This window comes from Hyperolius riggenbachi, chromosome 10 (genome assembly GCF_040937935.1).
Source record: "Hyperolius riggenbachi isolate aHypRig1 chromosome 10, aHypRig1.pri, whole genome shotgun sequence".
Lineage (NCBI taxonomy): Eukaryota > Metazoa > Chordata > Amphibia > Anura > Hyperoliidae > Hyperolius > Hyperolius riggenbachi.
The window spans coordinates 11920395-11946523 of record NC_090655.1 but is presented as its reverse complement, the minus strand read 5'-3'; the positions used below and the strand labels follow the sequence as shown (position 1 = coordinate 11946523).

General features: G+C 45.2%; 1 protein-coding gene across 1 annotated transcript in view; it reads left to right on the top strand.

The window, feature by feature from the left end:
* CPN1 (carboxypeptidase N subunit 1) overlaps positions 1 to 26129 on the top strand; it is a 78484-nt gene that overhangs the window by 38025 nt on the left and 14330 nt on the right. The window contains exons 5-6 of the mRNA XM_068258732.1: positions 9227 to 9338; positions 19904 to 20043. Of these exons, the coding sequence (XP_068114833.1) occupies positions 9227 to 9338; positions 19904 to 20043 (252 nt within the window). The remainder of the gene's footprint in view (positions 1 to 9226; positions 9339 to 19903; positions 20044 to 26129) is intronic.

Here is a 26129-nt window from a genome sequence, read left to right as displayed (position 1 = left end):
GTTTAACTTTGTATTTGATTATTCGCCCCTTTCTGACAGAATTCGTCAAGTAATACACAGACAGTGGCAGATGCTCAATTTAGATACTCACCTTAAAGATCTTACTAGGCAGGCCCCTAGAGTCAGTTTCCGTAGAGGTAAAACGATAAGGAAAGTTTTAGTACATAGTGATGTAGGCAAAAATGCCGTAGCAGGTACAGAGAACTGGTTGACCAAAAAGAAATGGACTGGCAATTTCACCTGCGGACGTTGCAGTGCTTGTCGTTCCTTAAAAAAGGGCGACACTGTACAGATGGGTGCGGTCACGTGGAGGGTCAGACAGTTCATCAGCTGCCGTACTAAAAACGTGGTCTATTGTGTTTGGTGTCCTTGTGGACGCTACTATATAGGCAAAACGGTACAACCTCTGAAGGAACGATTCTTACAACATAAAAGATCAGTGAAAAATGGGGAGGGCGCAACTCGACTTATAGAACATGTAAGGGAAGTCCATAAGGCTAACGCAGGATGTTTAACCTTTGCAGGTCTGGAAACAGTGGTTAGCGATGGAAGGGGCGGGCATCTGGATGATAGATTACGAAAAAGAGAGGCCCTAATGATTGCACGTACTGATGCATTGGGTAATCTTGGTTTCAATGATAGAAACGAGATCAATGCTTTTTTTAGGTAGGTTAGTTCTGTAATTTTATCTGTACAATTTTTTATAAAAAAATGCTATCTGTCTCCACCTTCCCTTGATCGTGGCAAAACCCTTCTTCCCCCCCCCCCCCCTCCCTCAGGGTAATGAGTGGGTGGGGACCAGTACCTGTATTTAGGTGAAGGAGTGGTGTTTGAGACAGGCCCCACGTGTCCTGAGGAGGCGTGCACACACGCGAAACAGCTGTAGACAGGGGGCATATGTATACCTGTAACGTCGTGATACAATAAAGAGGAACTTCAAGGAGTGTGCCGGAGTCCGCCTTTCTTCTTGTATACATACACAGGAATGGTCCTTACCTTCATTTGTACAGGAGAATTCTCCGATCTCTTCTTCCCTGGACGTAGCAAGATCATTAAAATCCTATCTGGAAGCAACTCGAGATATCAGGAAAACTGACAAATTATTCATCGTGCCGTCAGGCTATCGCAGGGGCGAAGCAGCTTCATCAAGAACCATAGCTTCTTGGCTAGTTCGCACAATTCAAGGAGCCTATAGGGCAGTGGGGAAAGAGCCTCCGAGTGAAATAAGGGCACATTTGACCAGAGGTTTGGCCGCAACGTGGGCAGCTAAATCTAATATTTCTGCTACCAAGATATGTCAGGCAGCCAATTGGAGCACCATAAACACTTTTATAAAACACTATCAAGTGGATACTGCGTTCGGAAGAGCAGTCTTATCTTCCCACTCCTCTATTACTTCTGCTGTATAATTACAGATATTTCTTTTTTGGCTTGTTATATGAATAAATAGATTCTGCTTGCACCTGCTTTCACCTGCTCCAGTTGCCCTCCCGTATCTTCATTTTTTCTAGTTACATCCCGTTTTGCTGACATGGAGGCATTAGGAAAACGGAAAATTGAATACTCACCTACAGTAATTTTCCTTTCCTGATGCATCCATGTCAGCACAAGGGACCCACCCACTGTTCGGTGAGGTACTAGTTACAAGACAGGTATGGGAGGGTAAAGCAAACTTTATATACACATGTCCTGTGGGGTCATTGGGCGGAACCAATACCCGTTGTGCTGACATGGATGCATCAGGAAAGGAAAATTACTGTAGGCGAGTATTCAATTTTCCGTTGTGTGTGTGTGTGTGTGTGTGTGTGTGTGTGCATATATATGTGTGTGTGTGTGTGTGTGTGTGTGTGTATATGTGTGTGTGCATATATATATATATATATATATATATATATATATATATATATATATATATATATATATATATATATATATATATTGTGCATTACCAGGCGCCATTATTTAGCTGGCACCATTTTTAACTGGACGCTTGTGTATATATGTTAATTAGTGTATATAAATGGGTGTAATGCATTTTTGTTATTAAAATGTTTAAAAATCGTTTTAACGGTTATGACCTGTTCCTGAACATACACAATCATACTTACTCCTCCAAGAGCGTTACCCTGTGTTCTATAGTATCTTGTATCTCCAACCCGTATGCTTGAATCGGGCAAAGATAGACAGATCTGGTGCCGATCCCTGCATACAGCTAAGAGTTAAGTTACAGTGTTCTCAGTGTGTTAGAATAGTTACAGTCGTGCGCTGACTCGCACGTGGTGGCAAGCATTGAATTGTATGTGTGAATCCTTTGGAGTCAGAGCGCTCCTCTCGGCTAGTCGGTTCATAAATTTTGAATCCACACATGGACATCTATGCGCAAAGTGACAGCAAGACCGAGTTTCTGAATCTGAGCGATTGACCCGATCAAGGGTTGGCCCTTGCGGTTCTTGAAAATTGGTTGGCAGCTTATTGGGATTTGTGTATGTTCAGAACATTAACGGCAACGTTATATGATTAACCTGCCAGAACAGATCGAAATCTGTGGTTGATAACTGATGCATTACCATTTATATAAACTAAACATAGCACAGAGTCCCCCCCCCCCCTTTTTTTCTATCCAATCTATTATTTTGTAACAATGGCTGATGCAGCGGGATACAAGCGAATGCAATTGCCTGATCTGACAAACTTGTGTGAAGAAAGAGGCATTGTGACTTGTAATAAAACGATTAATCGAGGACTTATTGCGACTGAACACCCAGCCGGATCAGATGCTGGAAGAGCACTCTGATTGTTAAGACAGTACTGCTGGGACAGTGGAAAGTGAGCTGTTGAATCGAATTGACACATTTTCAGCCCTAGAGGAAAACAGAACCGAGTCTGAACGGATCGCACTAAATGCTGAGGAGCAAGGTAACTGGCAAGAGCCTGTCCATGCAAACTTTCCCTGTGTTCCTGACGCTGGAATGCAGCACACCTTACATAGACTGTCGGATAGAAATCCTGAGTTGTACCTGCAGATTGTCCGAGAAAACGCTGACCGTGCAGAACGCCAGCGGCAGGCCGACAGAGAGGCGGCAGAGTGCCAAGTGGAACGAGAAGCTGACCGGGCAGAGCGCCGGTGGCTTGCTGAGAAAGAGGCGGCAGAGAGAGGATCCGCATGCCGACAGGATCTTGAAATGGCCAAACTGCAAGCGCAAGGCCAAAATCCCTCGCCAAGTTTTCCGGAATCCCGGCCCACAGAAGGCCCGTTTGGGACTCCCAAGTTTAAATTTCCTGAAATGGAGAAGGGAACCGACCCGGACACTTACTTGCAATCCTTTGAAAAGACTTGTCGTCAGCATCATCTGCCCCAGGACCACTGGGCGAGATTTCTGATCCCCAACTCAAGGGACAAACCGCTTGAGACATTTGTGCACTTACCTATTGAAAAGGACAATGACTATAGTACGATAAAAGCTCCAATTATCGCTAAGTACTAGTTGACCCCAGAGGTATACCGCAAAAAGTTTCGGGCCCTGCAGAAAGGCCCCACAGACACTTACGCAGACCTGGCTGGTCGCCTGCTGACTGTGTTCAGGCAGTGGTGACGAGGCCTCAACAAAGACTCTCACCAAGGTTTGTAGGACCTCATTGTACAGGACCAGTTACTGCACTGTTGTCCACCAGAGGTCCGGAAGTTTGTCCTGGAGCGGAAACCTGAATCCACCAAAACTGCTGCAAAACTCGCAGACACCACTTTTGTGGCCACCCGTGTACCGGACAGCAGCAAACCTCCACCCCAGGGCTGAAAGGGGGGAGACCTATACAACCTAGCTCTCCTCCCCCTGCGAACCGTGGGAATCAGGTCCAACAGCCACAGAGGCTGGCGCTACACCTGCTACTCTTACGCCTGATGCCACATACATTCCAAAGTGTTACCAGTGTGGTGAGCGAGGACATCTATAGTCTGCCTGTCCAGAGGTGAGGACGCCATCTCCAGAGCCTAGCCCAGAGTCGGCTAGCCAATCCTCTACTGCACACGCATACCTCATCATTGGAGCGGCAAATCCCAGACTTTCCGGGAATCATCAAGTCGTGGAAGAGAACGACCAGATCGCTGTCGGTTTCTGCGACACAGGCGCAGAGCTTACATTGGTTCGCTCTCATCTTGTTGCCAGGGAGAATTTCCTATCTAACGAGTTTGTTACACTTGTGGGCATTGGTGGCACAAACACACGCATCGCCAAAGCTTGCGTTGTCCTCGATTGGGGAAGGGGGCGCCAGACTAAAATTGTGGGCGTGACCGATGACATCCCAGTGCCGGTGTTGTTGGACACAGATCTTGGCACCCTCCGGTCCTTTTAATGAATGACCTTTTAATGAATGACCAACATTCAGGATCTCCGGTCTGGACCTACTCAAGCTTGGGGAGGGACAGAGGGAGGCAGCTGGGGTAATGGTACCTAGCTCTCCTAGGGAAGGAGGCAAGGAAGAGGTACCTGTTTCTAATCAACCGCTGTCTAATCACTGTTTGTCTGATCCTAAACCTGTCACTGTTGTTCCAGATGCGTGTGTACCTTATGTGAAAAATAAACATAACTGTGATATTAATGTTGTGCAAAATATTGCTAATAGGTTTCATGCTGAACCTCATATTGCTAAAAATGTTGTATGTTTAAACATGATAGCCTCTAACCTAAGTGGTAAAAGTCCTGTTTTGCCTGTGTCAGATTCTTGCAGGGTTGCGGAAGGAGGCCAGGTGTCAGAGCAGGCAGCTGGGGCCTGGGGGCCTAGACCTCCCCTCCTGCTATGACAGCCAGAGTGCTCCACCATTGCCTGTTAACAAACGGCTGGTGGAGTTGTGCAGTTCCTCTCCTGGCCCACCCTTGCCGAAGCAACCCAGCACAAACCTGCACAGAGGTCAACCCTGTATCCCTCCTGTAGGAGGGGCAAGCCTCACCACACAGGTGAAGGCCAATTCATTTTTTAAAATGTGTTCTAAGGTCCACCTAGGTTGTGCTGACCAAAATGTTTTGCCAAGGTGTAGTCAATTAGAGCAGGGGTATGCCACGCTGCTTCCAGATTCGCGGGCTGACACCCAAAAGTCAGCCAACGACATTCTCCCTTAAAGGAAGCGCTAGGCATACCCAGCCAGACATTTAGAGGTAAGCCTGTTGGTGTGTATCTCGCTGTCTGCAAAGCAGACACTGGGACACACCAGACCATGAGGCCATGAGAAGTACAGTCAGATACAGAAGTCGAGAACCCATTCAGTAGCCAAGTAGATGCACCGATCAGGTCGTGCTGCTAACCTGCTCCTTCGGCAACCTGGTGGGGGAGGTGTCATGAATGATACGGAACAATTATCGATTCTGTATCATTCTGCAAAGCAGAGCAGAATGTCAGTTCTGTTTTAAATGTACAACAGATGTCTTTTTTTCCCCTTCACTCTGACTTAAGAGCAGACCCCTCACCCTCCACTTCCTCCTAGCTATTCACACCTAGGTGCTATGACCAAATGTTGGCCATGGAGTAGCTTCTGCAGATAAAGATCAGTCCTTCTGGTTCCCTCTCAAAACTCTCCGATTTTCGATCTCAAAACTGTGATTCAGACAATAGACAAAATTCCTTTATTAATAATCCAAGATGGGTTTGTCACAGACAGGAGGCAAATATATTTCCAGGTTCCTAAAAATCAGCCAATTTATAGCAGTCTCGCGGCTATGGAAACTGAGTTATTCAGCGTTCGCTAAGCGCACATGTTACCTTACTGTTGTTTGGTGTCATTTGATCAAACATCGGCCGCAGGTTACAAATCTGCCCCTTTGGATTCGCTGTGCGCCAATCCAGACAGAAGTGGTGCAGGTTATTGGTAAATTGTGTCATTCTGTGCTTGTACAAACTCCTGCCTATCCTACTCCGCAGGAGGTAAAACACGCCCATGTTTTACCAAAGCCAGCCCCAAAACTCAGATCCTATAAAAGACCGGTCCCTCAGCGACCATTTTGTTCTCCAAATTCCACCGACCAAAAGCTTTCTCGATACCTGCATTCCTAGGAGGACCAGGCGCATTCCATATAAGATGAGGTCTATTTAATGGCCACAAGGGGGCGCTCCCAAGCAAATACGCCTATATGCCTTGAGAAAACTCGCCAGGAGCGAGTGCAACGCGTCGGTAGAAGTTTGGGCTACATCGGCCTCCGTAGATGCAGAAAGGGGAAGTGAATATTGCCTCCGAGCACGGAGCGCGCAACTGACAGCAACCAGGCAGACCTATCGGAACCGAGACGCTATAAAGCAGATGGAGCTGGGAGGCTGTAAGAAGTAAGCGGGGACGCCTGCGGGCTGAAGTCTCGCTCCATTGAAAACCCGAGGTCGGTAAGAGAACTGCCGGTTTTAAACGGAGTAGTCAGTCTGCATATAATAGGGCGCATTATCCCAATGTAACATCACGGAGAAGCTGTGTTGAATTTTAAATGGGACAGTGACATTCCCCCAGCGTGTAACGGCTATCCGGCCATTTATATTACCATCAGGACATTTTGTTTATCACCAGCTTTATGGAATTAAAGGAATACTTAAGTCTACTAAAAAAAATGACTTTTACTCACCCGGGGCTCCCCTCAGCCCCCTGCAGCTGAACAGTGCCCCCGCCGTGTCCCTCCGATGCGCCTGGTCTCGCCGGCAGCCACTCCCGGTTTGGCCGTCACCGGCCGACAGGCTGGGAGTTCCCGGCCGCAATAGCATTATAGAGGGCACTATTGCGGCCGGCAACGCGGCCTGTCGGCCGGTGACGGCCAAACCGGAAGTGGCCGCCGGCAAGTCCAGGCGCACCGGAGGGACACGGCGAGGGCACCGTTCAGCTGCAGGGGGCTGAGGGGAGCCCCGGGTGAGTAAAAGTCATTTTTTTTATCAGCCTTAAGTATCCCTTTAAGAGGAACAAAAATCTGGAACTGATTATTATGGCCATAATCCCCCGAAAAAACAACCCAGCGCTGGTGAACTAACAAGCACAAAAGTCCTGCAGGCCGGGGAGGGCCAGGTGGGGGGTGTTTTGGGGCACGTGCAATACATGGGTAGTTTGTGTAAAATGTATGCAATATACACAACTATTTAATACACTTTCGGTATTCAGCAAATGTTCTCATGGTGTGTTATTTAAGTTTAAAGAGAACCCGAGGTGGCTTTGTATAACGTTAGTGGGGCACAGAGGCTGGTTGGGCACACTAACACCAGCCTCTGTTGCCCCATGGTGTGTGTCAAAGACCCCCCTGCTCGCCGCTATACCCCCGCAATGCTGGCGACACGCAGCGTGTCGCCAGCACAATGTTTACCCTAGCGCTGTCTGTCAGCGCCGCTCCGCCGCCTCCTCCGCATCGCCGCTACCCGCCCTCGTCCCTTCCCTCACGCTGATTGGAGGGAAGGGACGAGGGCGGGTAGCGGCGATGCGGAGGAGGCGGGGGAGCGGCGCTGACAGACAGCGCTAGAGTAAACATTGTGCTGGCGACGCGCTGCGTGTCGCCAGCACTGCGGGAAGGATAGCGGCGAGCAGGGGGGTCTTTGACACACACCATGGGGCAACAGAGGCTGGTGTTAGTGTGCCCAACCAGCCTCTGTGCCCCACTAACGTTATACAAAGCCACCTCGGGTTCTCTTTAAAGTGAACCAGAGACGAAGCACCCTTGTGTATTTTACCATAGAAATCAGTGGGAACATTAGAGAAAACATTTACCATGCTCTCTGTTCCATCCTCACTGCTAAAAGTGTCTGTTATCTAGCTGAGATAAGAATCCCGGACTGAGCATTGAGTCTGGCTTTGCTATAATGACTCAGCTATAATGATTCCTGAGCAAAGCCAGCAGGGGGCAGGCTTGGACTTGAAGACAGCAAAGAACACAGTCTCAGCTATAATTATTCTGTAGCAAAGCCAGACCGACTGCTTAGTCGGGATTCTTATCTTAGAGGTGATAACAGGCAAATTAAACAGAGAACAATGTAACAAAGAGCAGATTAGGTGTTTACTGTCATGTTCCCACTGATTTATAAGGTAAAATACATGAGGTTGCTTCATCTCTGGTTCTCTTTAAGGACTTGTGATATCAATGCCTGCATTTGACTTTATTTGCTTCTATTCCACACAGACTGCATTCAGTTAAAGAGAAACTCCAACCAAGAATTGAACTTTTTCCCAATCAGTAGCTGATACCCCATTTTACATGAGAAAGACAATGATTTTCACAAACAGACCATCAGGGGGCGCTGTGTGACTGATTTTGTGCTGAAACCCCTCCCACAAGAGGCTCTGAATACCGCGGTACTGCTGGCAAACTGCCACAATGTAACAATGTTCAGAGACAGGAAATAGCTGTTATTAGCTGTCTAACAGACAGAGCAGCTAGAAACAGCTAAATAACCTGCCCACAGTAACAATGTCACCATGTAATAAATGTCAGAATGTGAATCTGGGAGAGGAAAGATTTTACAATAAGCAAACACTGACTAAATCATTTATACATAATTATGGTAAAAAATGAAGCACTTTTTTTACTACATTATTTTCACTGGAGTTCCTCTTTAAGTAAACTTTTCACCGTTATCCCCTTTTATTTGAAGCTTTGTGTTTATATGTTAATTAGTGTATATAAATGTGTGTAATGCATTTTTGTTATTAAAACGTTTAAAAATTGTTTTAACGGTTACAACCTGTTCCTGAACATACACAATCGTACTTACTCCTCCAAAAGCGTTACCTTGTGTTCTATAGTATCTTGTATCTCCAACCCGTATGTTTGAATCCGGCACAGATAGACAGATTTGCCGCTTATCCCTGCATACAGCTAAGGGTAAAGTTCCAGTGTTCTCAGTGTGTTAAAATAGTTACAGTCGTACACTGATTCGCACACGTTGGCAAGCATTTGAATTGTATGTGTGTGGTGAATCCTTTGGAGTCAGAGCGCTCCTCTCGGCTAGTCTGTTCATAGATTGCGGATCCACATATGGGCATCTATGCGCAAAGTGACAGCGAGACCGAGTTTCTGAATCTGAGCGATTGACCCAATCAAGGATCGGCCCTTGCGGTTCTTGACACTGCATGCTGGAAGCTGCAAAAGCTGGTGTTTCATGTGGATGTGGGGTCCCGGGCAGTGGCAGAGCTAGGGGCCCCTGCCATGTGCACCAGTGTTTGTGTCTTACACATTGTTAACGGCCTGATGATGTTATTGGTTGTGTTCTGTGTTTGCAGCTTGCTATGAGTTACTCCTACGCACACAGTTGGATGCATGAAGGATTCCACTGTGGAGACTACTTTCCACACGGCGTCACCAATGGAGCTTCCTGGTACTCACTAACGAAAGGTAATAATCATTTGTTTTGCCAACGTGGTGCTTTTACGTAACCATAATCTTCTCTTTAACCACTTAAAGAGACTCTGTAACAACAAAAACCTCCCCTGGGGGGTACTCACCTCGGGTGGGGGAAGCCTCCGGATCCTAATGAGGCTTCCCACGCCGTCCTCTGTCCCACGGGGGTCTCGCTGCAGCCCTCCGAACAGCCGGCGACTGTGCCGACTGTCAGTTCAATATTTACCTTTGCTGGCTCCAGCGGGGGCGCTGTGGCGACTTTCGGCACGGAAATAGACGGAAATACCCGATTTCCGTCGGGACCGCTCTACTGCGCAGGCGCCGGAAACTTGCGCCTGTGCAGTAGAGCAGACCCGACGGCGATCGGGTATTTCCGCCTACTTCGGCGCCGACAGCCATCAGAGCGCCTGCGCAGGAGCCAGGAAGGTAAATATTGCGTCACGGCTGTACGGAGGGCTACAGCGAGACCCCCGAGGGACGCAGGATGGCGTGGGAAGCCTCATTAGGATCCTGAGGCTTCCCCCACCCGAGGTGAGTACCCCCCAGGGGCCGTTTTGTCGTTACAGTTCCTCTTTAACATCTCAGTCGTTTTCAGCTTATGCATCCGAGCAATGTTCACCTCCCATTCATTAGCCTATAACTTTATCACTACTTATCACAATGAACTGATCTATATCTTGTTTTTTCCGCCACCAATTAGGCTTTCTTTGGGGGGTACATTTTGCTAAGAGCCACTTTACTGTAAATGCATTTTAACAGGAAGAATAAGAAAAAAAATGAAAAAATTCATTATTTGTCAGTTTTCGGCCATTATAGTTTTAAAATAATACATGCCTCCATAATTAAAACCCACGTATTGTTATTGCCCATTTGTCACGGTTATTTCACCATTTAAATTATGTCCCTATCACAATGTATCGCGACAATATTTTATTTAGAAATAAAAGAGCATTTTTTCCGTTTTGCATACATCACTATTTACAAGCTTATAAAAAAAAAAAAATAGAGAGAAATATTTCATCTTTACATAGATATTTAAAAAGTTTAGACCCTTAGGTAAATATTTATGTGGTTTTTTTTTTTATAGTAATGTTTTTTTTGTTTTTTTTTATTAAACATTTTATGTGGGCATTTTTGGGAGGGTGGGATATAAATAGTGTTTTATTTGGGGAAATATTGGTGTATTGTAATGTTTTTGGGAATTTACTTGTAGTTTTACTTTTTGGCCACAAGATGGCAATCTCGATTTTTTTTACATGACGTCACTCTAAGCGTACAATGTACGCTTAGAGAGACACAGCTTCAGAAAGAGCGAAGCTTCCGAGAGAAGCTGTCGCTTTTTCAGCGGGGGAGAGGAATCAATGATCGGGCTCCATAGCCCGATAAATTGATTCCGTGGCTACCGACTCCGCGGCCGGGAGTGCGCCTGTCCTCCTTGACGTTTTTATACGTCAAGGAGGACAAAGTGGTTAAATTACTGAAGTGGCCTTAAAGTGTACCAGAGATCTCGTAAAGTAAAGATTTGATGCTTACCCAGGGTTTCCACTCGCCCTATAAACACGTCCGAGTATCTTGCTGTCCTCCCACGGTCTGCCGTTCAGCTGCAATCAGCCCCGGTAACAGGCTCAGTCAGGTCCAGTCTGGGTCTTCTACGCATGCATGGACTTCCCGCAGTAATGTAGAAGGTCATCACCTCAGTAATGTAGAAAGTCCTCTCCTCAGTAATGTAAAAGGTCCTCTCCTCAGTAATGTAGAAGCAGGGACGGATCTAGGGGGGGGGCAAGCGGGTATCTTGCCCCAGGCGCAGTGTGTTGAATACTTAAAAAGGCGGCAAAATGAATGGAAGTTTAGGCGCCAAAACCTGACCTTTAGGTGCCAAAACCTGACCTTGCCCCAGGCGCAACTTGGTCTTGATCCGTCCCTGTGTAGAAGGTCCTCTCCTCAATAATGTATAAGGTCCTCTCCTCAGTAATGTAGTAAGTCCTGGGGTCCGTTAAAAATGGCGCCAGTTATCGTAGTTAAAAAACGGCGCCCCATAGAGAACCACTATCGCTAGTTATTTTTCGTTTTTGACAGCTAAAAAATGGCGCCGGCTTTAAAAACGATATTTATCGTTTATATTTATAGTTGTATTGCTCCCAAACGATATTTTACGTTTTAACCCTTGCTTTGCTGCTGTTTGGAAAATATCTGCCCGCCGGCTTTAATGTTTAATAGCAAAGCCCCCTTAAAAGCTAAAAACACCAAATTTGCAGGGAATGTTAAGAAGAAAATTGTTAACAAGAGGAAAAAACAATTTTTCAAAAAGACCTTATAGTTTTTGAGAAAATCGATTTTGAATATTCTTCTTCTGACCGTGGGAAAATTAAACGCCCGCCGACTTTAGTGGTTAATAGCAAAGCCCCTTTAAATGCCAGAAACACGAAATGTGTAGGGAATGTTAACCACCTTAGCGGTATGGACGAGCTCAGCTTGTCCATTACCGCCAGAGGGTGCCGCTCAGGCCCTGCTGGGTCGATTTTGATGAAATAAAGAGCAGCACACGCAGCCGGCACTTTGCCAGCCGCGTGTGCTGCCCGATCGCCGCCGCTCTGCGGCGATCCGCCGCGAGCAGCGGCGAAAGAGGGTCCCCCCAGCCGCCTGAGCCCTGCGCAGCCGGAACAAATAGTTCCGGCCAGCGCTAAGGGCTGGATCGGAGGCGGCTGACGTCAGGACGTCGGCTGACGTCCATGACGTCCCTCCGCTCGTCGCCATGGCGACAGGAGAAGCCAAACACGGAAGGCTGCATTACTTTTGGCCGCCGGAGGCGATCAGAAGAACGCCTCCGGAGCGCCATCTAGTGGGCTTTCATGCAGCCAACTTTCAGTTGGCTGCATGAAATAGTTTTTTTTTTATTTAAAAAAAACCCTCATGCAGCCGCCCTGGCGATCTTAATAGAATGCCAGGGTGGTTAAGAAGAATAGTGGGAACACGAAGAAAAAAAATTGTTCAAAAAGACCTTATAGTTTTTGAGAAAATCGATTTTAAATCTTCAAAGAGGAAATGTTTCTATTTAAATCGCGTACTGACATTTCCGTGGAAACGTTTTCCGCTGACTTTAGCAGTTAATAGCAAAGTCCCCTTAAATCCTAGCACACCAAATTTGCAGGATATGTTAAAAAGATACTGGGAAACAATATTTAGAAAAAACAAATTGAAAAATTTTATTTATTTTTTTTAAAATTAAAATTTGTGGGTTATGTTCAGAGTGTGGGAAATGTTTTGAAAAAAATTACGTGGGGTCCCCCCTCCCGAGCCTCTGTAACCCCTTGTCTCCCATGCAGGCTGGGATAGCCAGAATGCGGAGCCCCAGCCGACTGGGGCTTCGCACCCTGAGCTATACCAGCCCGCATGGTCCATGGTATGGGGGGGCTTCGGGGGGGAGGGGCGGTCAAGCCTTCCCCTCCCCCCCGGAGCCCTTGTCCAATCCATGGACAAGGGGCTCTTCCCCACCTCCGGTGCCCCAGGAGGAAGTGGGGGCGACGACTCCCTGGGGGGGGGTTCATGGTGGCATCTGGGAGTCCCCTTTAAGAAGGGGACCCCCAGATGCCCACCCCCCTCCCAGGAGAAATGAGTATAGGGGTACTTTGTACCCCTTACCCATTTCCACAAAGGGTTAAATGAAATAAAAGCACAACAACGAGAAAAGTCCTTTAATGTTCTAAATTAACCAGAAATACTTACCTGTACCTTTAATAAAAAAATCCCACGCCAATCAGGTCCCACGACAGTATCCTCCATCTTGCGATCTTCTGATACATCTTGATTGAAGATCTCCGACGCCACACACGCCGCCTCCGCCGCACTGCTCTCAGCTATACTAAGTATAGCTGAGAGTTGCGTCTATGCGTCTATATAGACGCATTAGCACTAGCTGCCGCTGCCCTCCCTGCCTCCCCCCACCTGTCACCCTCACCCATGCTGGCACCCAATGCACCCATGGGTGCCAGCATGGGTGAGGGTGACAGGTGGGGAGAGGCAGGGAGGGCAGCGGCAGCTAGCGCTAATGCGTCTATATAGATGCATAGACGCAACTCTCAGCTATACTAAGTATAGCTGAGAACAAAAAGCATCTTTAAATTTTGGCTCCAAGGCTCCCCATTGGTTCCTTATCGACCAATGGGGATCCTCCTGATCCCCATTGGTCTGTTAAGGAACCAATGGGGACCATTGGAGCTAAAATTTAAAGATGCTTTTTGCTCTTAGCTATACTAAGTATAGCTAAGAGCAGTGCGGCGGAGGCGGCGTGTGTGGCGTCGGGGCGGCGGAGATCTTCAATCAAGATGTAACAGAAGGTCGCAAGATAGAGGATACTGTCGTGGGACCTAATTGACGTGGGATTTTTTTCTTAAAGGTACAGGTAAGTATTTCTGGTTAATTTAGAACATTAAAGGACTTTTCTCGTTGTTGTGTTTTTATTTCATTTAACCCTTTGTGGAAATGGGTAAGGGGTACAAAGTACCCCTATACTCATTTCTCCTGGGAGGGGGGTGGGCATCTGGGGGTCCCCTTCTTAAAGGCAGCAAAGCAAGGGTTAAAACGATAAATATCGTTCAGGCAGGACAAAAAAAAAAAGTTTTAAAACGATAAATTTCGTTCAAAAGGTCTGCACTATTTTAACCTTTAAAACGATAAATATCGTTTTAAACATATATCGGGCAGAAGGGGGCACCATTTTTTTGCCGGCGCCATTTTTAACTAGACGTGTAAGTCCTATCCTCAGTAATGTAGAAGGTCCTCTCCTCAGTAATGTAGAAGGTTCTCTCCTCAGTAATGTAGAAGGTCCTCTCCTCAGTAATGTAGAAGGTCCTCTCCTCAGTAATGTAGAAGGTCCTCTCAGTAATGTAGAAGGTCCTCTCCTCAGTAATGTAGAAGGTCCTCTACTCAGTAATGTAGAAGGTCCTCTACTCAGTAATGTAGAAGGTCCTCTCCTCAGTAATGTAGAAGGTCCTCTCCTCAGTAATGTAGAAGGTCCTCTCCTCGGTAATGTAGAAGGTCCTCGCCTCAGTAATGTAGAAGGTCCTCTCCTCAGTAATGTAGAAGGTCCTCTGCTCAGTAATGTAGAAGGTCCTCTCCTCAGTAATGTAGAAGGTTCTCTCCTCAGTAATGAAGAAAGGTCCTCTCCTCGGTAATGTAGAAGGTCCTCTCTTCAGTAATGTATAAGGCCCTCTCCTCAGTAATGTAGAAGGTACTCGCCTCAGTAATGTAGAAGTTCCTCTCCTCAGTAATGTAGAAAGAAAGTCCTCTCCTCAGTAATGTAGAAAGAAAGTCATCTCCTTAGTAATTTAGAAGGTCCTCCTCTCCTCAGTAATGTAGAAGGTCCTCTCCTCAGTAATGTAGAAGGTCCTCTCCTCAGTAATGTAGAAGGTCCTCTCCTCAGTAATGTAGAAGGTCCTCTCCTCAGTAATATATTAGGCCCTCACCTCTAGCAATATTGAATTTCATTTCCTCTAGTAATGTGAAATGCCCTATCCTTTAGTAATGTAGAAGGTCCTCTACTCTAGTAATAACCCAGTATAATGTAATTACTTTTAACAATTTAGACAGTAGGCACTGAGTTTAAATTTTCAATTTGCAAATTTTTACTTCAAAAGTAAAGTTAGTAAATTTTAAGGAAAGTAACTTCAGTCCTTTGAAAAACATTGAATTCTGTAACCGCCGCTTCTATTTTCATCTGGTTTCCTGCATTAATCAAGCATGGCCATGCCGGGGTGGATTGTTTAAGGTCATTGAAGGCTAAACCCAGGAAAAATGCCTAAAATAGTTAGTGAGATTATTTCTGGGAATAAATAGCTGTAGACACTTTAAATACTCGGTCTGGGGAGACCAGTGAGAGCGGAGAACTCGACATTCCACCTCGTTTTATTAATTACACCAGCAGACACGTTACAATGGGCATCTTTGTTTCATTAATAGGCTGTTTGATTCGTTGAGTGCCTGTTTGTGCATTAAGATGCTAGTAATGGACTTTATGTGTGCAGAGAGCATAGCGTAGATTAGTAAGGAAAGAATGTACAGGGAATTAACCTTTCCACTCCTATTTGGCATGTCTGTATATTGACGAGCCTAGCCGCTGTCACCCATAGCTGTGTGGCATAAGATCCATGAAGTCATTAAGTAGGCTTTTTAACCACTTCAGGTTTTTTAGACGGTATATCTACATCCTGCAGGACTTCAGTTACTGCCCAGGGACGTAGATATTCATCAATTGAATCGAATGGCCACCATGCGCTCCCGCCTGCGTTCATCGTCACCGTTCGTTAGTGGGGAGATCAGTTCCCATTCATTGATCTAAGTCCCCTTGTCAATGATCGCTGGCATCAATGAGATTCCTGCGGTCATTGTAACAAACAAAGTAACACACGTGTTACTACCTGTTCGCGTACTAACAGTACGCACAGGAAGATCATGTGTGAGGACATCTTGTGGACAAATAGTAAACCCCTTACCTTCCCCTCTCACCTATAGTTACCCAAATAAAACATTCACACACACACACACACACACACACACACACACACACACACACACACACACACACACACACACACACACAGTACACACACACACACACACACACACACACACACACACACACACACACTGTACACACACACACACACACTGTACACACACACACACACTGTACACACACACACACACACACACACACACACACATATATAAAACAAAATAAATATATAAATTGTTACCTTAGGGGCTGAACTGTTATTTTGCAATTATGGGCTTGTAATTAGTGATGGATGCAAAACAGAAAACATGCACCTTTATTTCCAAATAAAATATTGCCGCCGTACATTGCACTAGTGACATAATTTAAACTTTGCAATAATCTGGACAAATGGGCAAATAAAATGTGTGGGTTTTATCCACAGTAGAACATCTTATTTTAAAACTTTAAAAATTGAGAAATAATGACATTTTCTATTTTTTTCTTATTATTCCCATTAAAATGCATTTAGAATAAAATAATTCTTAGCAAAATGTACCCACCCAAAGAAAGCCTTATTGGTGGCATAAAAAAACAAGCTATAGATCATTTTGTTGTGATAAGTAGCTATACATTTATTGGAGAATGAATGGGAGGAACGCTGATGTAATGATCTGCTCTGCTGTCTGCACAGGCAGACAGCTTTTTGACCATTTTTTAGGTCTAAGTGCTGCAGGTCCCTGGAAAAGAGACCTGTCTTCACTCTGCAAGTTGCAGAGTTGCTGTTCTGGTGAGGAATTTGCATCCATTTGTCATGCAAATTGCTTAGCTGCTTCCTTTGGTGGCTTGCAGTATAAATACCATTTCCTCCCAGAATTCCCTGCTGGTCATGAAGGTTTGTTCCTGCTAACTTACCTGGAGCCTCAGCCCTCTGCTTATTGTTGGCTAATATTGCTATCTTAGAGTAGTTCCTTGGGAGTGCACTTGCATTCCTTCTAGCTTAGTTAGGTCGTATTATCTGTATTGCCTTGTTCTGTCTTTCTGTGCGATTGTACTATTGCCAGCGGTGGCTGACAGTGGATCATTCTGTCCTGTTCCCAGATCGCATTCGCCCTAGCGTTAGAGGCGGTGGGTCTTTCTTGTCTGAACCTTGGAGTTTAACCTTAGCTGCGGTTGCTACTGGCTACTCCTTCTGTCTGTCTTGTTGTACAGATCGCACTCGCTCTTGCGGAAGAGCAGTAGATCCTATCTGACTTGTTCTTTTTGTCTGTTTGTCCGGAGCAAACGCTTGCTGTTGCCTGAGGTAAGGCAACCGATTAGCAAGCGTTTCTATTATTTGTTTGTTTGTGTTTTCTGTGTTCTTTTGTTAGTCAGGGTTGGCGCGTTTTGTCTCTGTTGCGCTTCTCGTCCGGAGACCGCGCCATTAACGTGTTTTGTCGCTGTTGCCTTTCTCATGCGGCGACCGCGTTTAGCTAGCGCGTTTGTTATTTTCCTTGGCGTTCTGATTGTTATGGTTTGCTGTGTCTTTCTTACTACACCTATGCTCTGTCTTTACTCAGTCTTGTGTCGCTATTAGCAATCGCCATTCCTGCGATTGCTTTCCCACTTGGTCTTCGCTGTTGTGTGTTCACCGTTGCCGAGTGGCGACTAGATTGGTGGACATGCATACATTCTGTCTCTGTGCTCACTCTCTCTCACTAGGGGCTATCTTGCCCTATATTACTTCCACTCGTACAATTCCTATCTGGCATCTGTGGCAGTGCAGAGGGTTCATTCCTCTGCACTCCACAGCTCCATCTGCCGGTGGGAATTCCCCTCTACAGGTGCATTGCACCAAAGCTGGGTTCTGTTATTCAGAAGCTTGTGGAGAATTTCCGCAGCGTCAGCGCACATCTTGTGCGCTGACAACGGAGATAATTCCCCAATCGTTACAGCTGACAGGTGAAAATTGCTCTGGTACAAAACGATTAAAGGACACCTGAAGTGAAAGGGCTGCCTCTGGCTGCCATATTTATTGCCTTTTAAAAGATACCAGTTGCCTGGCCATCCTGTTGATCTCTTCCAGTCAGACTTCAAACACCTGAACTGACAGGAGTTACTCCTTAAGGGCCCATTCACACTAGAAGCGCTTTTCTGAGCGTTTTGCGATTGATTAGCGATTTATAAAATCTTTCCCATTCACTTTCATTAAAATTGCGGAAAAAATCACAGCGATTTTGCAATCGCGTACGTGATTTTTTTACCGCGATTTTAATGAAAGTGAATGGGAGCAATTTTAAAAATTGCGAATCAACCGCACAATGCTCATAAAAGCACTTCTTGTGTGAATGGGCCCTAAAGAGGAACTGTAGTGAAAAGGCAAAGAAAATAAATCAATACATTGCAAAGTGAGAAGTTAAAAACAGAAGAGCGATCAAGAAACGACTGATACTCACCATGTAATTTGTTCATATTGTTTGATCCACAATCAGCCTGCACATGATCATCTTTACTACTGGCAGACATGAAAAAAAAAACAGACAGCACCAACTGTCATTACCTATAACCACATCCCCTAACAATGCGATAGGCTAAACGTTTTTTTTTATATAGATAGAGATATCCGCAGAGGAAGATACTGGTTGTTTGGCAGTTGGGCACAGCTGTTATTGCCCACAATGCAACAAGGTTCCCACACCTAGGTCCTGACATCACACTGTGGGAGGGGTTTCCCCAAAATATCAGTCATACAGCGCCCCCTGATGATGTATGTGAGAAAAGGGAAAAGATTTCTCATGGGGAAGGGGGTATCAGCTACGGAGTGGGATGAAGTTCAATTCTGGGTTAGAGATCCTCCTTAAAGGACTGCTCCAGCAAAAAAAGTAAGATGCTAAAATCTGACAAGTACCGACAGGTTTTGAACTAGTCCGTCTCCTCATGGGGGATTCTCAGGATTTTCTTTGTTTTCAAAAGCATTTCCTGAGCAGCAGTTTAACTGCCAAAATAGTAAGACACCAGCCAGCTTCCCTCCATGTTTACACACTATTTTGTTATTTAGCCTTAGCAAGTGCTGTTCAGGAAATGCTTCTGAAATCAAAGAAAACCCTGAGAATCTCCAATAGGTTTTGGACTAGTCCAAAACCTATTGGTTCTGACAGACTTTAACTGCTTACTTTTTTCGCTATAAGGGTACTTTACGTAGACATCCGGGCATTCACAACCAAGTATATCCCTGTATACCAAGTATACAGGGGTGTAAATAATAAAGCTTTCTGCTCTCTGCATAATTGTTCTAATGACTGCATCTGCTCAGCCACTGATAAGGAATCATACAAAGTTTTGTAGTTATAGACAGTGCCTATTCGATATGCAGCAGGGTCTTGTGTACAGCACCCAGCCTCTCTACCACCTTCCCAAGTTCTGTGTACTGTACTGATGCTGGTGGAGTCTGCAGAGCCAGTTCTGCTCCATCAGAGGACAGAGTGAGTGTAATAAGCTGAGGCTGGGAGCACATTGGTCTGTTGGTTTTCTGTATGCGTTTTCTGCACACCAGGGGCTTGATTCACAAAAGAGTAGTAACTGTTAGCACGGCCGTTTTTGCGCGAATTTTCGCATTGCGCGCAATCGCGAATTTTCACGCAAAACGATATCGATTGCGCATGAAAATACGCATTTGCATGTGAAATCGTTATCGTTTCACGTGAAAATTCGCAATCGCGCAATGCAAAAATTCGCGCGAAAACGGCTGTGCCAACAGTTAGCACTCTTTTGTGAATCAAGCCCCATGTGTGTCTGTGTGTGTGAAAACATGCACATTTTATCACAGAAGTGAATGTAATTGATAGAGAAAATGCTTCCAGTGCTTCCCCGCTGCCTGTTTTATCTGCATGGAGAAAACACATCCAAGTGTGCACTAGCCAATTGAATAGCATTGGTTCTCAGTTTACTTGTGCAGAAAGTGAGGGGGGGGGGGGGGCATCCAAACTTTAGCAGAGGCGCCCAGTGATTGCTAGTTACGCCCCTGTGGTCATGTATTACCTTTTTTCCAAAACTAGTTTTCAACCAATCACCTTTTTTTTGCGTTCACCAGGCATGCAGGACTTCAATTACCTCTATAAGAACTGCTTTGAGATAACCCTGGAGCTGAGCTGTAAAAAGTTTCCGCCGCCGGACGACTTAGAGAACGAGTGGTACGGCAACCGGGAGGCCCTGATCACCTTCATAGAGCAGGTGAGAGCTGTGGCTGGAAAATAACAGGCTGCTTGTATACATGCTGCATCTGTGGTACACACTTGGGATAAAAGTCTTTGGAAAAGGAATGATCACAGACCAATTTTTACCCCCTTCCATGTGAGAGCCATACTTACAGTCTATTCTATTAAAGAGACTCAGTAACAAAAAAATATCCCCTGGGGGTACTCACCTCGGGAGGGAGAAGCCTCAGGCTCCCAATGAGGCGTCCCTCATCCCTGTAGCTGCAGGCAGTCCAGCGCTGGCTCCCCCGAAGCGTCCCGCAATCCTGGCTCGACAAGCCTGACAAGGCATGATATATTTACCTTCCCTGGCTCCAGCGGGGGCACTGTTGTGGCTCTCAGCACGGAGATAGGCGGAAATAGTCCACCTCTGTTGGGTCCACTCTACTACGCAGGTGCAGGAGACTTTCCGCCTATCTCCAAGCGGAGAGCCGATACTGCGCCTGCGCTGGAGCCGGGAAGGTAAATATTTACATCCCCGCTGTTCGGAGGGGCACAGCGAGACCGCCATGGGACACAGGAGGACGGGGGAAGCCTCAATAGGATCCGGAGGCTTCCCCCACCCCAGGTGAGTACCCCCCAGGGGAACTTTTTAAAGTTACAGATTTTCTTTCAGCTGAACTCCCCATCAGATAAAAATCTTTCCAAGATGCTGTACTCATGCAAAAGATCAGTATCTGCAAAACATCAGTTCCTACAAAATGCATTCATAGTCTATGATATCTGCAGATCTCATACGCACCTTGTTTAACGGACCATCATCTGCAGATCAGACAATCATCTGCAGCAGGGATGAGCTCCGGATAAAATTCAGGGGGGAGGGCTAGTTAAACTTACCCAGCATGCGTCTTCTTTAACCTGTCCCCCGCTGCGTTCCAAGCCTCGGTCACGTGACTACTACACTACCTCCTTCAACCCAGAAGGAGGCAGTGTTTGTAGTCACGTGATCGAGGCTTGGAACGCAGCGTGGGACAGGTTGAAGAAGACGCATGCTGGGTAAGGTTCAATACCCAGTATCCCCCCCCCCCCCCCCCCGCACACACCCACTCAGATGCAATGATTAAAGGATCCGAATGAAACTTGAATTTTATATAGTGGTGGGGGCCATGTCTTTTTCCCACCGTTTAGGTTAAATCCTGATGTCATTTCTGCCCTTTACTTTTTTTTTTCTCTTCTCCTCCAATCCCTGAGTCATCTCAGCCTTGCTTGTAAACACAAGTGAGCAGAGGATCCTGTTTCAGATAGGCAGCTAGGCAGGGAAATAAATGGAAGAGGAGGAATATATTATAGATGAAATGAACGCCCAGCATGCAACTGTTTGGCACTGACTACTAAAGGGACAGTGCTCCTTAAGTATGTGATAACTCCAAATCATAACAGCAGAAAAAGTTTTTTGAAAGTTTTTTTAATGCAGGATTAGCATCTTTATCCCTTAATACACCCAGTTGCTGTTGAAATTTGATTTTTATGGTGACAATACCGCTTTAAACAAGGTGTGTATGATGATCTGCAGATCTCATAGACTATGAATGCATTTTGCAGGAACAGAACTTTTGCAGATACTGATCTTTTGTGTCTGTACAGCATCTGTGTGTGCAGCATCTTGCAAAGATTTTTATCTGATGGGGAGTTTAGCTTAAAAGGCAACTGAAGTGAGAGAGATGTGGAGGATGCCATATTTATTTACTTTTAAGTAATACCAGTTGCCTGGCTATCCTGCTGATCATGTGACATCTAATACTGTATATTCCGGCATACAAGACGACTGGGCGTATAAGACGAACCCCCCCCTCCAACTTTTTCGGTTAAATTATAGAGTTTGGGATATACTCGCCGTATAAGACTACCCCTTTTCCAGCGCACACCAAATAAAAATTTTAAAAAATCATATACTGGTGCTGTACTGTATGTGGTACCCAGTATATAACAGTATACAGGGGATTGACTAGTTGGATTGGTGAACTCTCCCTAAGTGGATTGGTCAGCCTGTTTATCAGAACGGAATGGAAGAATAGATTACGCTGTGCCCATAAAACACGCCTCTTTCACCCTTCTAGCCCCGCCCTTGTTTCCTATTTACCTCCTTCTCTGCCTCTTAGATCTCGCACATGTGCGCCTGCGCCGCTTCACTACAGTCCTCAGCAGCGAGATCTGAGAGGCAGTAACAGGATAGGGCGTATCACCCGGCATCAATGACACCCGGCGTATAAGAAGACCCCTGACTTTTCAGAAGATTTTCATAGGGTTAAAAAGTAGTCTTATACGCCAGAATATACTGTACTTTTAGCCATAGACCCTGAACAAGCATGCAGCAGATCAGGTGTTTCTGACATTATTGTCAGATCTGACAAGATTAGCTGCATGCTTGTTTCTGGTGTGATTCAGACACTACTGCAGCCAAATAGATCAGCAGGACAGCCAGGCAATTAGTATTGTTTAAAAGTAGATAAATATGGCAGCCACCATATCTATCACTCACTTCAGTTCCCCTTTAATAGCACAGACTGTGTAGGTATGGCTCTCATACTACATGGAAGGGGGTAAAATTGGTCTGTGATCTTTAATTTTCCAAAGACTTTTATCTCAAGTGTGTACCTAGCTTTAGGTCCCTCAAGTGAGATCACACCCCTAGCATTACTTTAGCAAGAGCTTTTCACATCACAAGCTCTTAGAAAACCGCTACTAGTGGGTCCCAGGCCTCAGGCTGTTCTCAATGTAGTGGTTACTTTTTATATATTATTATTGTTAGTATTATTTTGTAGTTATATACAGGGCCGGGCCGAGGCATAGGCTGGAGAGGCTCCAGCCTCAGGGCGCAGTGTAGGAGGGGGCGCACAATTCATTCAGCTGTCATTCCTAATTGTGTATGAAGCAGAAAGAAATAAGAAAAGGGGATACATAGCAGTGACTGCAAGTCAGATAACTAGAGATTAGGGTGTTGGGGAGGTTGTGGGCCCTGTGGCCCTCTTAGTGTACTAGCAATCAGTGTGTGACGGCTGGGGTGAGAGGGATGGAGGGGCGCACTTTGGTGTCTCAGCCTTGGGTGCTGGAGGACCTTGTCCCGGCTCTGGTTATATAGCAGGGCTGAAATGCAGGGGAAATGGATTAAGTTAATTTTTATGGCAAAGAAGGACTTTACAATTCACAAGATCAATCTTTGCAGCATTCTGGAGTATTTGCCATTCGCCATCATAAAAACACCAGTAGCAACCAATATGAAAACCAATATTTGTGCCATTCTCAAACCTTCAGCCTTGACTGTATTTATATAGCACTGACATCTCCTGCAGCACTGTACAGAGTACATAGTCATGTCACTGACTGTCCTCAGAGGAGCTCACAATCTAATCCTACCATAGTCATAGTGTAATGTCCTACCATATTATTATGTATTTATATAGCACTGACATCTCCTGCAGCACATTACAGAGTACATAGTCATGTCACTGACTATCCTCAGAGGAGCTCACACTCTAATCCTACCATAGTCATAGTGTAATGTCCTACCATATTATTATTATGTATTTATATAGCACTGACATCTCCTGCAGCACATTACAGAGTACATAGTCATGTCACTGACTATCCTCAGAGGAGCTCACACTCTAATCCTACCATAGTCATAGTGTAATGTCCTACCATATTATTATTATGCATTTATATAGCACTGACATCTCCTGCAGCACATTACAGAGTACATAATCATGTCACTGACTATCCTCAGAGGAGCTCACACTCTAATCCTACCATAGTCATAGTCTAATGTCCTACCATATTATTATTATGTATTATATAGCACTGACATCTCCTGCAGCACATTACAGAGTACATAGTCATGTCACTGACTGTCCTCAGAGGAGCTCACACTCTAATCCTACCATAGTCATAGTCTAATGTCCTACCATATTATTATTATGCATTTATATAGCACTGACATCTCCTGCAGCACATTACAGAGTACATAGTCATGTCACTGACTGTTCTCAGAGGAGCTCACACTCTAATCCTTCCATAGTCATAGTCTAATGTCCTACCATATTATTATTATGTATTTATATAGCACTGACATCTTCTGCAGCACATTACAGAGTACATAGTCATGTCGCTGACTGTCCTCAGAGGAGCTCACACTCTAATCCCTACCATAGTCATACTCTAATGTCCTGCCATATTATTATTATGTATTTATATAGCACTGCCATCTTCTGCAGCACTGTACAGAGTACATAGTCATGTCACTGACTGTCCTCAGAGGAGCTCACAATCTAATCCTAGCATAGTCATAGTCTAATGTCCTACTATATTATTATTATGTATTTATATAGCACTGCCATCTTCTGCAGCACTGTACAGAGTACATAGTCATGTCACTGACTGTCCTCAGAGAAGCTCACACTCTAATCCTACCATAGTCATACTCTAATGTCCTGCCATATTATTATTATGTATTTATATAGCACTGCCATCTTCTGCAGCACTGTACAGAGTACATAGTCATGTCACTGACTGTCCTCAGAGGAGCTCACAATCTAATCCTAGCATAGTCATAGTCTAATGTCCTACCATATTATTATTATGTATTTATATAGCACTGCCATCTTCTGCAGCACTGTACAGAGTACATAGTCATGTCACTGACTGTCTTTAGAGGAGCTCACACTCTAATCCTACCATAGCCATAGTCTAATGTCCTACCATATTATTATTATGTATTTATATAGCACTGACATCTCCTGCAGTACATTACAGAGTACATAGTCATGTCACTGACTGTCCTCAGAGGAGCTCACACTCTAATCCTACCATAGTCATAGTCTAATGTCCTACCATATTATTATTATGCATTTATATAGCACTGACATCTTCTGCAGCACTTTACAGGGTACACAGTCATGTCACTGACTGTCCTCAGAGGAGCTCACACTCTAATCCTACCATAGTATTACGCAGCGCTGTACAGTATATATATATATATATATATATATATATATATATATATCTTGTCACTAACTGTCCCTTAAAGGAGCTCACAATCTAATCCCTATCATTGCCATATGTCTATATTATGTAGTGTAAGTACTGTAGTCTAGGGCCAATTTTTTAGGGGGAGCCAATTAACTTATTTGTATGTTTTTGGAATGTGGGAGGAAACCTGAGTGACCGGGGGAAACCCACGCAGACACGGAGAGAACATACAAACTCTTTGCAGATAGTGCCCTGGCTGGGATTCGAACCAGGGACCCAGCGCTGCAAGTCGAGAGAGCTAACCACTACGCCACCGTGCTACCATATTATTATTATGCATTTATATAGCACTGACATCTTCTGCAGCACTTTACAGAGTACATAGTCATGTCACTGACTGACCTCAGAGGAGCTCACAATCTAATCCTACCATAGTCATAGTCTAATGTCCTACCATATTATTATTATGTATTTATATAGCACTGACATCTTCTGCAGCACTTTACAGAGTACATAGTCATGTCACTGACTGTCCTCAGAGGAGCTCACAATCTAATCCTACCATAGTCATAGTCTAATGTCCTACCATATTATTATGTATTTATATAGCGCTGACATCTTCTGCCGCACATTACAGAGTACATAGTCATGCCACTGACTGTCCTCAGAGGAGCTCACAATCTAATCCTACCATAGTCATAGTCTAATGTCCTCCCATATTATTATGTATTTATATAGCACTGACATCTTCTGCAGCACTTTACAGAGTACATAGTCACGTCCCTAACTGACCTATGAGGTCATCTTTGACTACTCCCCCCTCTCCATAGAACAGCACACAATAAAGCAGCTGTACAGCGTTCCTTCCATCGATCTGTTGCCCTAAAGATCAAGGAACTTACTAAGGGCGTCAGAACTCTGAAATTTGTAGGAAGCTTAAAGGACAGCTGAAGCGAGAGGTATATGGAGGCTGCCATATTTATTTCTGATCAATACCAGTTGCCTGGCTGCCCTGCTGATCTCTGGCTGCCATGGTGTCTGAATCACAAACCTGAAACAAGCAAGCGGCTAATCTAATCTAGTCTTGTTCAGGGTCTA